General features: G+C 33.7%; 2 protein-coding genes across 2 annotated transcripts in view; both read right to left on the bottom strand.

Annotated features, from left to right (window-relative positions):
- LOC18586215 (serine/threonine-protein phosphatase 6 regulatory ankyrin repeat subunit B) overlaps positions 1-16,822 on the bottom strand; it is an 87,546-nt gene that overhangs the window by 8,173 nt on the left and 62,551 nt on the right. The window lies entirely within an intron of this gene.
- LOC18586225 (ankyrin repeat-containing protein At2g01680) lies at positions 7,270-9,191 on the bottom strand. The gene is made up of 2 exons (XM_018129258.1): positions 8,371-9,191; positions 7,270-8,279 (listed from the first exon to the last, which is right to left on the bottom strand). The coding sequence occupies exons 1-2, from the start codon at positions 8,965-8,967 to the stop codon at positions 7,407-7,409; spliced, it is 1,470 nt and encodes a 489-aa protein (XP_017984747.1). The 5' UTR covers positions 8,968-9,191; the 3' UTR covers positions 7,270-7,406.

The raw sequence follows: 16,822 nt of genomic DNA, 5'->3' as shown, positions 1-16,822 counted from the left end.
CAATGATTCCATCGAATTCATTCATATGCTTCATGAGGTCTCCATTCTCCTCCATCTTTAAGTAATACAACTTTCGCCTAAGCTGCAACTTGTTAGAAAGACTTTTCGCCAAGTAAATTTTCTCTAACTTTGCCCATAATCTTAGAGCAGAATCCTCATCAATAACATGATTAAACACATTATCTCCAATGCAAAGCCGAATAGTGCTCACACACCTTTGCTCTAACTCTACCCATTCAACATCCTTCATGTTATTTGGTTGCCCTTCCTCCTTTCCTAATAAGGGGCGCATTAAACCTTGCTGCACAAGGAGATCTTTCATCCTTCTCTGCCACTGCGTGAAACTAGTCTTCCCATCAAACTTCTCAATTGAAAAATTCGTAGAACTAGTAACTTTCGACATCCTTGTTGAATCTTGAATTTACCGAACCCGAAGCTTTGATACCAGTTTGTTGTGGAAATTGCCCAAGAATCAATAAAGATAAAATCCAGAGAAAATAAGCAAACAGAAAAACACAAGAATTTACGTGGTTCGGCCTATTGTCTACGTCCACGGAGTAAAACTGTTCTTCTATTATTGAGAATTTAAAGTACAATAAATTGACCTTTATGGTTTCCCAAAACAACCCAAGATCCCTTGCACACTCTTCCTCAATAACCTCCCAAGAACATTCACTCAAACCACTCTAGCTCTACCTAGAGTAAAAGATAGAGTTACAAGATGTTCCCTCTCTAGAGCTCTCAAAGCACTACTTTTAATTCTAAAGCCTAGAAATTCACTTTTATAGTATAAAAGTCCAAAGTAGAATGTGATTAGGATTCGATGTGGAATAAAAAGTTTAAAATCATACAACTACTTAATATTGTATACAAACAAAAAATCCTAATCAAATAAGATCTAGAATTCTAGTCAACCTAAAACTCAACATTCTTTTTTTCTGTTATGTAGATATTATTTTCAATGATTTTAGTCTTTAAAAATTAAAAAATTATTATGTGATTCTCATATATAAGTTCTAGCATTGCATTATTGGTTGTTGCTTAAAATTTCACTAATATGTAATTTTTTTATTAATTTTAATTATAAAAGAAGAAATTATCTTGATAATATATCTTTTTAATGTGCTTTACATTTTATTTTTAGTTGAAAGGAAATTATCTTAAGTATTTAGTTTTTAAACAATCCTGATTATATAAGAGGAAATTATTAATCTTGTATATCATATTTAACTATTTATATTTAATACAATATAGTTTCATATTTAGTAATTTAAGTTTAAATAGTAATAAAATAAGAATATTGGATGTTCACTGCATTAATTTTTTAATTATTTATATTGAGAAAGACAAGACTCCGGAATAAAATGGATGATGAGTTTTTTGTAGATAATTTAGTTGTTTATATTGAGAAAGAAATTGCCATCGTCAAACAAAACTTAGCTAGAGGACTATGATAAGTCTTTTTTTTAATTCTTTAGATTTACATGTTATATAAAATTATTGTCTATTATGAATATTTTGATTGTTGCTAAAGTTTAACATATTAGTTTTAAAAATTTTGAGCTTTTTATTTCTTTTCGTTTTGGGTCCCCTTAATAAAAATTGACTAGCTTTGACCCTGCAATGCAACAGTTGACATCAAATTAGTTGTCATTCATTAAGTGAACAACAATGAACATTGAAAACCCCATTAAGGTAAAAAAATAGACAAATTTTCACTTTTAAAAACCCCATTAAAGTAAAAAATAGCTAAACTCTTAAGCCAAACTAAAGATATTAGAACCTCTTAATCTATATAGAGAAAATAATCACTACTTATTCAAGAAAATATTTTTTTTATCTAATCTCAACTTGAATATGCGTAACAATTAAGGCTTTATATAACTATTCCTAAGAAAGAGAATTTTCTTATTTTCTTATGTGGGATTATTATTTTATCCTATAATTCTTAAATAAACTAAAACTCTTAATTTATCCTATAATTCTTATGTTGGACCTGGATAATAATATAATAATAACATACTCTTTTATCATTCTCCCTAAATTGGAGAAGAATCGCTTTCAAAATCTATGTCTTCTTCATGTCTTTCATAGTAAGGAGAGATATCAACTATATCGAAGGTAGAAGAAATTTTATAATCTCCAAGAAGCTCAAATCTTGTAAGCATTCTTATTAATATGTTCTAAGACTTAAAATGGTCCATCAACTTGAGGAGATAATTTGGCACGACACTTAGGAAAACATTCTTTCCTTAAGTGAATTCACACAAAATCTCCTTCTTTAAAATTAGCTAACTTTTTGTGTTTGTTGACTTGCTTTTGGTATCCAACAGTTTAAGGAATAATCTTCTCTCGAATTTCTTCATGGAGCTTCTAGATCTGCTTAGCACTTTCTTCAACATCAACATTAAATTCATGAGTGGTTGGGAAGTCAGTCAACTATGAAGACAAAAAAGTATGATTTATCTATTTGGAAATGTGTTATCCTCTCAAAAATTCAATTTCTTTAATGGTTAGCTCTCCTAAATTGCATTGCAGCCACAAGCTTCTTGAGAGCTACAGATATTTACTTTGAAAATGATAATGACTTATGTTCATGGTGTGATTTGAATGAGGACTGTGTTCCTATTTTAATCTTATGTCACTATTCTTAGATTATACGGAACACATTTTTGAGTGGTGGGGATTCTAATGGGAGATACCAAACTGTTGGTGTGAAAATGGAATTTAGATGAAATTCAAAGAATCGATAAAATTGATTTAAAAATGAACGTTTTAATAAACATTATTTTTTAGATTTATTTCGCTCCCACCACTTGGTGTGTAAAGAGAAATAATGGCAATAACATTATGGATATAATGAAGTCAATATCTAACTTTGTCTTACACTTATATAACTAAATTATATAAGTTTGCTCCATTTAACATTAGGAAAAGAGACAATCATTATCATGAAATTAATAACATTAACAAAGAAGTTAAAAGAATAGAAGAAAAGATGTGAGTGAAAATTTGAAAAAAGAAAATTCCACATTGACTAACTTACGTACCGTTGGCAGAATCAATGGAGTTAATGAAGCAATAGAATGACCACCGATGATGATGATAGACATGACATCATGGATAGGTTTTTAAGCTTATGTTATTTTGATTATATTTTAGTAGTATTATGTTTTCATTTAATAAATTACAAATATATTTATTTTGCTAGCTTGCAAATTTCTAACAATGTTCTCTAAGGTTATATTTGGAAAGTTAAATACTTAAACGAGAGGATTTGGATTTCAAATAAAGTATATACTGTGAAATATAATAACACATGATTTTCATGATTATTGTTAATTGCATAGATTTAATCCAATTAAACTAATACTCTTTTCATCTTATTTTCTTTATTTTTATTTAATTTTCAAGAAAATTAAAAAAACATAATTTTTTTATAATTAGAAATTGATATAACATATGAACATTTAATGGAAAGTGTATGTATCCCTTATGTAAAGAGTTAAATTCAAATCTCTCATTTTTCCAATTAAAAATTTGATAATATAATGTTAGTTAAAATTTAGGTACTTAAATGCTGTTATTTTTTTAAAAAAATTATGATTTTAATTTCTTTGTAAGAGGTCAATATCCAAACTATTAATATTTTGTTATTATTTCTTTATAACATAGTTATTATTAAAATTTTTAATCTTAAGAAATTAACATATATATTTCCGGTTTGAGCTACCTCCCTCAACCTTGGATCCATGCTAGATTTTGCAATTTTGGGCACAACACTAGAAGACATGGCGTTAAACAAGTTTGGATTTAGCCTTATAATGTTTTATGTCTTAATTGTGTTGATACGGTTAACACGTTTAATTAATCATGTTAATCATGTTATTATGTTTAAACGAGTATAAGTGACACGTATGTCAACCCATTAAAATTAGTAGTCAAATACTATTTTAGCCTTATTTAAATAATTTTTAACAATTATTTTAAAAGGTTTTGACACCGGAATGATGCGACATTGGCGAGTGAGTTTTCGATTTTGGTTTGGGTGTTTGGAATTGTTCATGATTTGTGATGTAGTTAATGATATGTATTTAATTATGGTTGAAAATTATGAATGATTTTAGATGTTATTAGTATGATCAAGGGTGGACATAGAAATTTTGCTAAGTAGTGTCTTAGCTAAAATAATAATAATAATTAAAATTTTGTTTCCTCATTCCAAGATCTACCAGGACAATACTTAGATTAAATTCAACACGATTTTGCTTAGAAGATTGTTGAGTATCATCATTAATAGAATTATATTATTGTTGCCCATGACCTTAGTCTTGTGAGATAATTTTTTGTATTTTAAATTATCTTTTTATGACTTATTTATCCAAAAACCTGTTAAAAGTTACTACTCATTTCTCATTAACATAAACTAAAACATTAGAATTAAATAAAATATGATCTTGTATAGCAAATTATCAGGTTCAACAATTAACAATTTGACAAATTTTTATTCATTGATCAAAACTAAGTATAAGCATCAATAAACCATATAAAATTAAATACAAAAAATCAAATAATCAAACAATATATCTACAAAATAAATAAAAAAACAAAGAATCATAATTTCAAGATATTATTTGACATACAATACTATTTTCTATTAATTAAATTCTGTTTGAGTCCCAAATTATCAAATTAATCAAAAAATATTTAGACATGAAGCATTTAAAAACTTAATTTGAATTAAAAATTACTTACAATTGAAGTCTAGATGAGTTATTTTCAAAAAATGAAAAACGCAGTTAAGGATCGAGAAGAGGAAGCATCACTACAGGTCTCAAAACTAGGATTTGAATTTTTGGAGAGGGAGAGGACGAGGGATAGTAGTTTAGGTTTTAATTTTTTTAATAAAATCTTAAATTATGGAAAGAAATTATTTTTATCTTTTAGTATTTAAATATTAGTATATAAATTACTTTTTGATAAATTTACTTTGACTTGGAGTTTTTGACCTTCTCTTATTAAAATGCAAAAAAATTAGTAGGTTCATTAGTATCATTAATTATATAAAATTCTAGCTTAACTAATATAACTAAGTAGTAATTTTTGGAATGATGACATTGTTAGTTACAAGGTAGGTCTGCCCCTGAGTATGATGAATTTTATATATGTTAATCGTTTAATCGTGTTTATTAATCATATTATGTCGTATAAAAATCTTAACATATTTAACAAATATGTTAGTCGTGTTGTGTTGCGTTACCTGGTTTTTAAACGTATCATGTATGTGTTTCAGATGCTGATATGAATAATTATTCATATCGTGTTTGTATTTACTGATACAATCATTAATACCCTATATTAACACAACATAATTAAAATACAAAAACACGAATTGTCAGATCTAATCCACTCTGATCGAAGTTAATCAAAGTTATTCTTTTTTTTTTTTTGCAAGTCATAACTGTTAAATCCCTACATGCACCACCAAGTTACTTTTTCTGTATTCCTATTTATGTTTGGTTGAGTTGACAATTATTGTAAAAATAATTTTATTACCGTTACCAATATTCCATCAGCAAGTCTCTAGCTGATTTGCAAAAGATTGTTTGGAGTATATAATATCTAGTCTGGGCAAAAAAAAAAAAAAAACCTGCTCATTTACAAAAAGAAAAAAAATTAGTCATCGCTCAAAAAGAAATTTGACGATATTCCTGAACAGCATCCTACTAAATATCATAACAACGTCCATAGAGAATAATTAGATGAACATACTCACTTTTCAACCTAGAACAATAAATACATAAGTTAATACATAAATTATAGGGTTTTTCTACTCTTATAATATATTAATTATGTTATACGAAAATGATATCACTCTTAAATTCTGCTGTATCCATCTGAATATGAGAGGTTTTTTCGACCTCTGAAGTTGAAGCTTATGTCTTTATGCGATAACAACATTTTCTGTAGAGAAAGCCACAGCTGTCTTGGGAAGCCAGTCAACTATGGAGACAAAAAAACGTATGGTTTATGTGTTTGGAAAAACGTTATCCTCTCCAAAATTTATGGTTAGCTCTCCTAAACTACATTCCAGCCACAAGCTTTTTGAGAGCTACAGATATTTACTTTGAAAATGATAATGACTTATGTTCATGTGGCTTTGAATTAGGGCCGTGTTCATATTTCAATCTCGTGCCACTATTCTTGGATTATATGGAGCTGTATTTTTGAGTGGTGGGGATTCCAATGCGAGATACCAAACTCCGTTGAATCTTTTATCAAGTCAAGACAATATGATCAATGGTGCTGCTAAAAGAGACGGTTAGTAGTTTTTGGAATTACAATATATTTTATGGAAAAACAGGGATAAATTGGAACTAGTTTCTTGTGATTAAAATGCAATACTTGTCCTGGATTAAAGCATTTGAAGTAAATATTGCCATTGAGGAGATTGTGTGGTTGCCAAACCCACAGCTTCTAGGATGCTCTTTGTCAGCGATGCAGTTTAATATTGTGGTGGAGGCCATAAGTGTTCTTATGAACAAGGATACCACTAGTGGATGGTTTAGGGGCATTGAAGTTGGGCGTAATGGTTTGGTGATATCCCATCGAAAATTAGATGAAAATGTTGACCTTGCACCTAATTAAAATAGAATGCTATCATTAAACATTGCAGTAAACTATGCTGAAAATTTTGAAATATTTATCTCTATTTTCTTTATTGATTGGCAATATGATACCATAAGCAGTAAAATAATATTCTAATTTTCGTTACTTAAGGTTTTGTCAATACATGAAAGAGTACAAATTTGTACTCAATTAATACACTAAATTAAATAGAGTAATAGCCTTGCTAGGTGGGTTGGTATAATAGTAAAGTTTGCTGGAGAAAAGGGTCCCATTTTCAACCCCAAAAATGTTTTCAGTGGACTTTTGGGGTTTCAGCCTGCCCCACGGTTTTACGAGTAAAGACTTTGGGCAAATAAAAAATGCTACACTCAAGAAGAAAACTTTAATTCTCAAAACCAACTTTTCTTTTTAAGGGAATTTTATTAGTCATACATCCCATATGCCAATATTAATTTCAAGTTGAAATTACCTAAGATTCCCATTGACATGAAAATCGAGATAACAAATCATGATACATAAAAGGTTTAACTGCACAAAAAAGAAGTGGCAGTTATCACAGCAGCAAACATTTAAAACGGAAGAGGAAGCCTGCCCTAACCAAAAAACGGCAGGAGAAAACGCATCAAAAAACAACAAACATCAGAAAGGCAGAGACACTTGCATTTATAGTACTTAGAAGAGTCAAGAATTACAATACCAACTTCTTTTATTAAATAGATAAGAAACAACACAACGCTAAGATTAGACTTCAGAAAGGGTTGGGGTCCTAAATACTTCTAATGTAACCAATTTTGCAGCATGATTACAGTAAAGCACATTGCAGCAACCAAACAAAAGAATATTTTGATATAAAATTTCTTCGACTTTAGCACCGCACGTGGAGATAATTCACTCTTCATTTGGGCTCGCAGTCTCTCGTTGAACAATCTAGGATACGGTAATAACAGCAACATAATAAAGACTATTGACAGAATTGTATTCACTTTTGACCAAAACGGAGTCGGGGATAAGATGCTCATGGAGAGCATGTAGCTCGAGCACAAAAGTGAAAGTGGCACGAGCAGTAGTATAGCAATAGAACCACCTGGGAGGAGAAATGCTGTTAGCCCAAGGGTTGTCAATAGGGTTAATGTGTTGTAAGTCCAGAACACAGAAAAAGTACTTTTTGGCATAACGGTTGTCCCCGGATCGTGCAGCTTTCCGCCAAGGGTGCTACTATTACTGGTATTTATGCTAGCATCGTTTGATTTAGATGAACTATTGCTGTTATCTCCCTGCCAAACACCACCAGGTGGACTTAAAGAGGATTGGTAAGTGGCTGTTATAATCAGCGTAATGACTACCAGCAATGCGTTGCGCATGTCATTTGAAATGTTCTTCCTTCTCCGAGAAATATGTGTGATTATCCTTTTAAGATAAGAAAACATTAACTCCTTGTCGAAATAGAGCATTGCCATGAAGGGATGCATTCGACGTGTAGCAGCTTGCAACATTGTAGTAATCTCTGATCTATCTTGCACTGGCTCTTGGTTTTCAGTGCTTTCATCGTTTTCATCGCATTTTGAGATATATTCCAGTGCTGTCAAATCTTCCGAATTCTTGGCGTTCACATCAACCACGTCACGATACTTTACCAGCAGTCCTACGGCCTGTGCAAATCATAGAAGATGTACTAATAACTAGTTAGTTTTTTTTTTTGATTACGAGTCAATTGGGAGTCTGATAAATGTAAAAGCAAACCTCTGGTTGGTTTTCCATGGCTGCAATGTGCAGAACAGTGTTGCCTTGTTCGTCCTTCCAGTTGAGGATTCGTTCTTCCCAGACTTTGGCATCCTTATGACAGCTCTCTCGAATCCATCGCACCAAGGATTTAAACTCGTTAAGCTTGTTATGTTTTAATGAGATGTGCAGAGCAGTTTCACGATGAACAGTTACATCTTGAATGCATTCAGGGCAAGCTTCAAGAAACTCGTTCAAAAGTTTTTCCTCTCCTAGTTCAGCAGCGTAATGAAAAGGAGTCTTACCCTCCCTGCCTTTGACGCGAACGAGATCTTTATCCATCTCTAGGAGTCGATGTACAAAAAGGGTTTTTTCGTTTTGTAAAGCTACGTGCATGGGGCTAAGCCCAGCTTGGTTCAGCGTCCTCGCAAACGACGGCTTTAAATTCATCATCTCTACGGCGAAAGCAATTTGCCCTGCAGAAGCCGCTACATGTAATGGAGTCTCAGCAAAAGACTCTGTATCAATGTCCTCCAAAACGCTTGCGTTTTCCTCGATTAGTGAGTAGAAGTAGTTAAAATCTCCTGTTTGAGCAGCCTCCCTCAACCTCGGATCCATATCGTGGAGAATGGAAATAATTAGTTAGATTCAGGAATTGATCACCAATATATTGCAGTTAGAGTGGAAAGGATATGAAGGAAATGGTAATGGCTTGTTCCTATGTATACAACAAGACTTCTTGGTCCTAATCACGGCAGCAACAAGGTTGGTAAGAGGCAGGAAGTCGTTGTTACCAAACTTCTTCTTCTCCTACAATTTTTTTTAGGAAAAACAAAATTGCTCTTACTAAACTATTCCTCGGGGTATGAGAACCCTTTTACGTTGTAAAAATTAATAATATCTCTAAATAATTAAATTTGTAAATTGTAAAATTGTAAACTAAAAGATATAAAGGGGGTAGGTGAAAAGCCCTCGCTACAAGGGCCAGTGGAATTGTTAAATAGGCATCGATTAAAATTTATGTTGAAAAGATAGAAGGCAAATGTTAGGTACTTGGATTAGTTGAGCTTTGATTATTGATAGCGGTTTTTATAAATCTGTGGGTATATGCCCATGTCGTTTTTTGAGTCGTAGGATCATTTTGTAACTGCACAGGCTATATTTTGCCCAAATTAACCATGAAATAGTTATGCCATAGCAAGTCTTCTCCGCTTTGGTTAGAGACTTACAATGGCATGCTGGTTGGAGAGGCCAATAAAACTATCTTCATTAAAAAAAATAAGATAGTTAAAAATATTACTTTAGAATGTGTTTTTACATTTAATGCACTATTTGCATTAAACTTTAGAGGAGACAATGTATTTATTTCAAATTTCTTTCCTTAAATTTTCCCAAAAAATACATATTTCCTTGCACTACAAACAATTTTAACTAAAATTGGCATAGCTAATCTTGACCTCAAACTCAAACCCGATAAAATTAATTTTGACAAAAATAAAATCAACAATCTGAACTTGCAAGATGCAAAGTTGAAAAGGACTTGAATTCAAAATAATTTGAATTTAAATTGATCTGAACTCAAAACTACTTGAACCCAAACAACCCGAATAACCAACTCAAAATTATTCGAATTCAAACAATTCATTTAAATCCAAATCGATTTGACTTAAAAGGTTAACACTTAAATTTTTTTTTTTGCTCAGCCAAAATAAATATTCATTAAGATCACTTAGACTACAGTGAATGCAAGCCAAAAGGTCAATAAGTACAAGCATCTACAAGCAACAGTTGGCAAGTTGTTGTGACAAAAAGACTAACAAGAAGCATCAAAAAGAGGAGAACATCAACATAAAGAGGGAGCTCAAAGCAACATAAAAATAAGACTAACAATGGAGCATAAAGAAAGACTGCAGCATAAGAGTCATACAGCAACTTACGGGTTCACCACTAAGCAGAGAAGGGAGTAGAAACATTAGTACCATACCTGGCTAAGGAGTCAACGAATGAAGTGCCTTCTCTAAAGACATGAGTGAAGGACACATTACCGACGGAAAGCAGTAGTGAGTCGATTTCGTTGAAGATGTGCATTTATCCCAAGGTCTTCGTTCGACACAATTAATCCAGGATAAAGCAACCCTTGAATACAATTCAACAATTAAATGGGAATAGGAGTAAGTGGAGACAGAAACGAGGTGAAAAGCATGCAAGATACCCATCAATTCCGCATAATTGGAGTCACGTAAATCGAGTGGAGTAAAGAACAATCCTAGTACAAAATCGTCCGAGTTGTGCAAAACCCCACCATAACCAGCAGGTCCTAACTGACCTCTGGTTGAGCCGTCAACATGAAATTTGAACATGCTAATGGGAGGTGGTGACCATGAAATGCCAAGTCGAAGGTGGAAGGGGGTTCTCTGACACGAGCAATTTTGTGGATCAGACCACCAACCAATTTCATCAATGGCATCATTGCCTTCACATGCTTTAATCCAAAACATAGAGTGCAACTTAATGAGAAAAATGATTTGGAGACCATCCTAAATCTTGGAATTGAAGACGGATTCATTACGTGCAAGCCATAATGACCATAAAGTAGCGCCACAAACGATCATCCATCTTTTAGAAACATCACCACCGAATGAACAAAGGGACCAAGCTTGAATAAAATTGGGAATGGTGGAAGGGACACACCAATCAACACCCCACCATCGAAAAACAAAACCCCAGATAAGCCAACTGAAGTTGCATGTGAGAAAGATGTGCAAGCAAGTCCTTTTATCAAGACTGCACCAAATGCACTACAGCTGATCAAAATTAAAATGAACACCACGAGAGAAGAGAAAAGTCTTTGTAGGAATTGCGTTAAGGACTGCAAGCCATAGGAAGCACTAAAGTTTAGGAGGGATAGATAGATTCCATAAAGATTGAAACCATACCATATGATCATCATTAGAGGTATTTAGCCTAGAACAGAAAGTTTTCACGGAGAAGTTCCCTTGAGAGTCATGCTTCCATACAAGTTTCTCCTTCCTGCCCAGCACAAGAAAAATAGAATAGAGTTTACGCAAAAGTTCCTCATAGTTTGACTTTGCCCAAGAAAAAAATGCCTGTCTGAAAATAAGAGACCAGGACCCATTAGACTTGGCATTAGCGACTCGAATGTCCTTATCTGTAGCCAACGAGAAAAGGCGAGGATACTTGGATGAAAGGGGCAGGTCCTTAAGCCATTTATCAAGCCATAGGAGGATAGTGGTACCATCCCCTACGATCCAGTGCCAAGCATGAAAACCAATCAGGTTATGAACCCCTTCATTGGATGGGAGCTTGATGATGCTTTTCCAAATCGATGACATTCTCGACATGTTAGAAACAAAAGTAGTCCAATGACTGTCACCAATCCCGTATTTACCAACAATCAAACGTCTTCATAAAGCTTCCTTATCAGTTCCATAACGCCACCACCATTTGGCTAGAAAGGCGAGATTCTTATGAGAAAGGCTAGAGATTCCTAACCCACCAAATCTTTTGGGCTTACAAATAGTGGACCAATTGACTTTGGACATCTTGCGCTTAGCCGTAGATCCACCCCATAAGAAGGAGCATCGTAGTTGCTTGAGCTTGTGTATGACACCTTTAGATGGGTGAAAGACAGAGATATAATAAAGAGGTAGTGAATTTAAGACTGAGTTGATTAGTGTGATCCTGCTAGCAAGAAAGAGATACTTTCTTTGCCAAAATGCAAGTTGCCTTTTAAAGTTAGAAACAACAGGATCCCATGTGGAGATGCTTCTTGGGTTAGCACCAAGGGGAATACCAAGATACGTGAAGGGCAGAGAGCCTGTCCGACACTGGAGAACAGTAGAGAATTCTTCACCCACAAAAGACGTTATTCCCACTAGATAAACACAAGATTTGTGAAAGTTAATACGGAGACCAGAGGCTAGCTCAAAGCACTGCAGAATGCGTCTAATGTTGATTGCGTCCTGAATATTAGGACGCAAGAACAGAATGGTATCGTCCGCGAACTATAGGTGAGAGATAAAAATTTTGAAAGAAGTGAGGGTGATGCCTCCGATAAAGTTCAACGCTTCAGCCTTTACTAGAAAAAGATGAAGAGTTTCCATTACCATGATAAACAAAAAAGGAGAGAGTGGATCCCCTTGTCGAAGGCCGTGCTTCATGGGAAATTCGGGCGTGGCTGAACCATTGACAAGAATGGAAACTCAGACCATTGAAATGCACTCATAAAACCAGCTACACCATTGATGACCAAAGCCTGTAGCCTGTATGACAAGAGAAATGTACCCCCAATCCACATGGTCAAAAGCCTTCTCAAAGTCGAGTTTAAGAACAATACACCCTCATTGTGAAGATTTTTGCGCATACTATGGATAACTTCATTGGCTAGCATGATCCCGTCAGTGATTTGATAGCTGCTAATAAAGGCACTTTGACTATCACTGACTACCGAGGATATAACTGCCTTAAGCCTATTGGCGAGAAGCTTGGTGAGAATTTTGTAGAGAGAATTAACAAGACTGGTGGGCCGATATTCACTGAGTGACGAAGGACTCTAGACTTTGGGAATCAATGCGATAAAAGAGGAGTTAAAACCTTTTTCCAATTTACCAGTGAACATGAAGTCAGAGATAAAGTCGAAAAGATCTTTCTTGATAAAAGTCCAACTACTCTTAATGAAGTTGAAGTTAAAACCATTAGGTCATAGGGCTTTAAAACCATCACAACTCCAGACAGTGGCTTTGAGTTCCTTCTTAGTGGTTGGTGCTTCAAGGTTAAGAGATTGTTGGAAGCAAAGCTTTTTGAATTATAAACTGGGAAAGGTTAATAATTTGGTTAGGCCAATATTAGAGAACACGTATTTTGCTCTCTCCAAAAGTGTTTTCTTCATCCATTCTACGATACCGTTTTGATGTGGTGTTTTAATGACAGTGCAATGTCTAACGATTTTTTTCATTCTTGTAGAATAGACCAAACTCACCTTTGCAAAATTCTAAACTTTTGTTTGTTCGAAAGCTTTCGATCCTTTTCTTAGTTTGCTTCTCGATCAATACCTTACAATGCAAAAAGGTGGTTAACACTTCACTCATAGCCTTCAGAAGATACGTCCACACTTTTCCTGAAAAATAATCAATAAAGGTCCACATGTATAATGATCCACCTTTTGATGCCACTGAAGAAGGACCCCACAAATATGAATGGATGTAGTTCACTGTACTCTTGGTTTGATGAGTTATAGTGCTAAATTTCACTATATGTTGCTCATAGAAATCTAGCTTTTCAATCTTTTGACCACACAGCAAACTACGCTTACTCAGTTTTTTAATCCCTCTCTTGCTCATATGACCCAATCTCATATGCCATAAGTGTGTTACATCATCTTCAGGATCATTAGATGAGACCACAGAAACAGTTTCAATGAACGTGTTTCTCATTAGACAATAAAGGTCACCGGATAACTTGCCCTTCATGATAGTTAAGGTTCCTTTAGATACATTCAAGACACCATCTTGGCCACTATATTTGTAGCCCTTCTTATCTAACAAACTCAAGGATATCAAATTTTTTTTCATGTCAGGGACATGTTTTACCTCAAGTGTTCTTACCATACCATCAAACATCTTGATTCGAATTGTGCCAATCCCAACAATTGAGAGAGAGAAATCATCTCCTAATTATACAGTGCCCATATCAACAGATTGATAAGTTGTAAACGAATCACGCCTAGGACATATATGAAAGCAACAAGCCAAATCCAAGATCCATATATCCATCAAGTTATCGTTGGTAATTGCAAGAATATTATCAATTTCTTCAAAAGTATCAAAGTCATCTCCAACCACATTTGCAGTATTCACAGATTTGTTGATCTTTTCATCATCCTTGAATTTGGTATAGTCTTGATGAAAGTGTCCTTTCTGACCACAATTCTAGCAAGTTTTCCCTTTTGCTTTAGATTTACCTTTTCTGTCTATACCCTTCTCTCTATTTTTTCCTCTATTCACAACCAAACCTTCTGCTTGATTTTCATTCTGGATACCACCAACTTTCTTCTTCAATTCTTTGGAATTTAAAGATGCTCTTACATCATCGAAAGTGAGAGTGTCTCGATCATATAACATAGTATCCACGAAGTTTTCATACGATAGAGGCAAAGAACATAAAAGAATTAGGCTAGGTCTTCATTCTCAATTTTAACATTGATATTATTTAAATCAAGAATAACTCTATCCAATTCATAAATGTGATATTAACGGACATACCTTCACTCATCTTGAGAGTATATAATCGTTGCTTCATATAAAGCCGATTCGTCAGGAATTTGGTCATATAAATACTTTCGAGTTTAAGCCACACTGCAGCAGCAGATTCTTCATCCGTGACTTCTCTTAGCACCTTATCAGATAAAACTAAGAGAATAACAATATGTGCTTTTTCCATAAGGTTATCTTTCTCACCATCAGATAAATTCGAGGGAAGATGCTCTTTTCCCTTCAGTGCCTTCAACAGTCCTTGTTGCACTAGTAATGCACGCATTTTAACATGCCACAAGCTGAAATCGTTTCTTCCATTAAACTTTTCAATCTCATACTTGGTCGACGAAGTTGTCATAGCGAGATTCAAATTGACTTAAGACCTTGAAGCTCTGATACCATTTTGTTGGAAAATTATAGAATTTTCTCTAAAGAATTGCCCAAGATCTAACCCAATCAATAGAAAAAAAAAAAGAAAGAAATCAAGCACACCGACAAGAACACAAGAATTTACGTGGTTCGGTCTTTTGATGACCTACGTCCACGGGCACAACAACAGAAAAAAATTCACTAAGAGAAAAATTAGGAGATTACAAGAACAGTCTCAAACTTACAACCCTTATCCTACGTACACCTAAATCACTCTCTCTAAATCTAGGTGATTATTATTCTTTAACCCCATAGGGTCCTTTTATAGTGTCAAATATAATAACCTTATCTTAATATAATTAGAAATTATTATTCTAGTCTAACCAGATTTAAAGACTATTTAATAAAGTATACTAATTTAATTAGAATTAAACAATTCTAATTAAATCACAATTCAAGACTATCCTAACATTTTGGAATTACAATATTTTTTATGGAAAAACAGGATAAATTGGAACTAGTTTTTAGTGATTAAAATGCAATACTTGTCCTGGATTAAAGCATTTGAAGTAAATATTGCCATTGAGGAGATTGGGTGGTTGTCAAACCCACAGCTTCTAGGATGCTCTTTGTCAGCGATGCAGTTTAATGTTGTTGTGGAGGCCATAAGTGTTCTTATGAACAAGGATACCACTAGTGGATGGTTTAGGGGCATTGAAGTTGACTTCCTTTAATTCACTAAATTAAATAGAGTAATAGCCTTGCTAGGTGGGTTCGTATAATAGTAAAGTTTGCTGCAGAAAAGGGTCCCGTTTTCAACCCCAAAAGTGTTTTCAGTAGACTTTTGGGGTTTCAGCCTGCCCCACGGTTTTACGAGTAAAGACTTTGGGCAAATGAAAAATGCTACACTCAAGAAGAAAACTTTAATTCTCAATACCGACTTTTCTTTATAAGGGAATTTTATTAGTCATACATCCCATATGCCAATATTAATTTCAAGAAAAGGTAAGTTGACAATTTTTGTAAAAATAATTTTATTACCGTTACCAATATTCCATCAGCAAGTCTCTAGCTGATTTGCAAAAGATTGTTTGGAGTATATAATATCTAGTATGGGCAAAAAAAAAAAAACTGCTCAATTACAAAAAGAAAAAAAATTAGTCATCGCTCAAAAAGAAATTTGACGACATTCCTGAACAGCATCCTACTAAATATCATAATAACGTCCATAGAGAATAATTAGATGAACAGACTCACTTTTCAACCTAGAACAATAAATACATAAGTTAATACATAAATTGTAGGGTTTTTTCTACTCTTAAAATATATTAATTATGTTATACGAAAATGATATCACTCTTAAAATCTGCTGTCTCCATCTGAATATGAGAGGTATTTTTGACCTCTGAAGTTGAAGCTTATGTCTTTATGCGATAACAACATTTTCTGTAGAGAAAGCCACAGCTGTCTTGGGAAGCCAGTCAACTATGGAGACAAAAAAACGTATGGTTTATGTGTTTGGAAAAACGTTATCCTCTCCAAAATTTATGGTTAGCTCTCCTAAACTACATTCCAGCCACAAGCTTTTTGAGAGCTACAGATATTTACTTTGAAAATGATAATGACTTATGTTCACGTGGCTTTGAATTAGGGCAGTGTTCATATTTCAATCTCGTGCCACTATTCTTGGATTATATGGAGCTGTATTTTTGAGTGGTGGGGATTCCAATGCGAGATACCAAACTCCGTTGAATCTTTTATCAAGTCAAGACAATATGATCAATGGTGTTGCTAAAAGAGACGGTTAGTAGTTTTTGGAATTACAATATATT

This window comes from Theobroma cacao, chromosome 10, assembly GCF_000208745.1.
Source record: "Theobroma cacao cultivar B97-61/B2 chromosome 10, Criollo_cocoa_genome_V2, whole genome shotgun sequence".
Taxonomy (NCBI): domain Eukaryota; kingdom Viridiplantae; phylum Streptophyta; class Magnoliopsida; order Malvales; family Malvaceae; genus Theobroma; species Theobroma cacao.
This window is presented reverse-complemented; position numbering and strand designations above follow the sequence as displayed.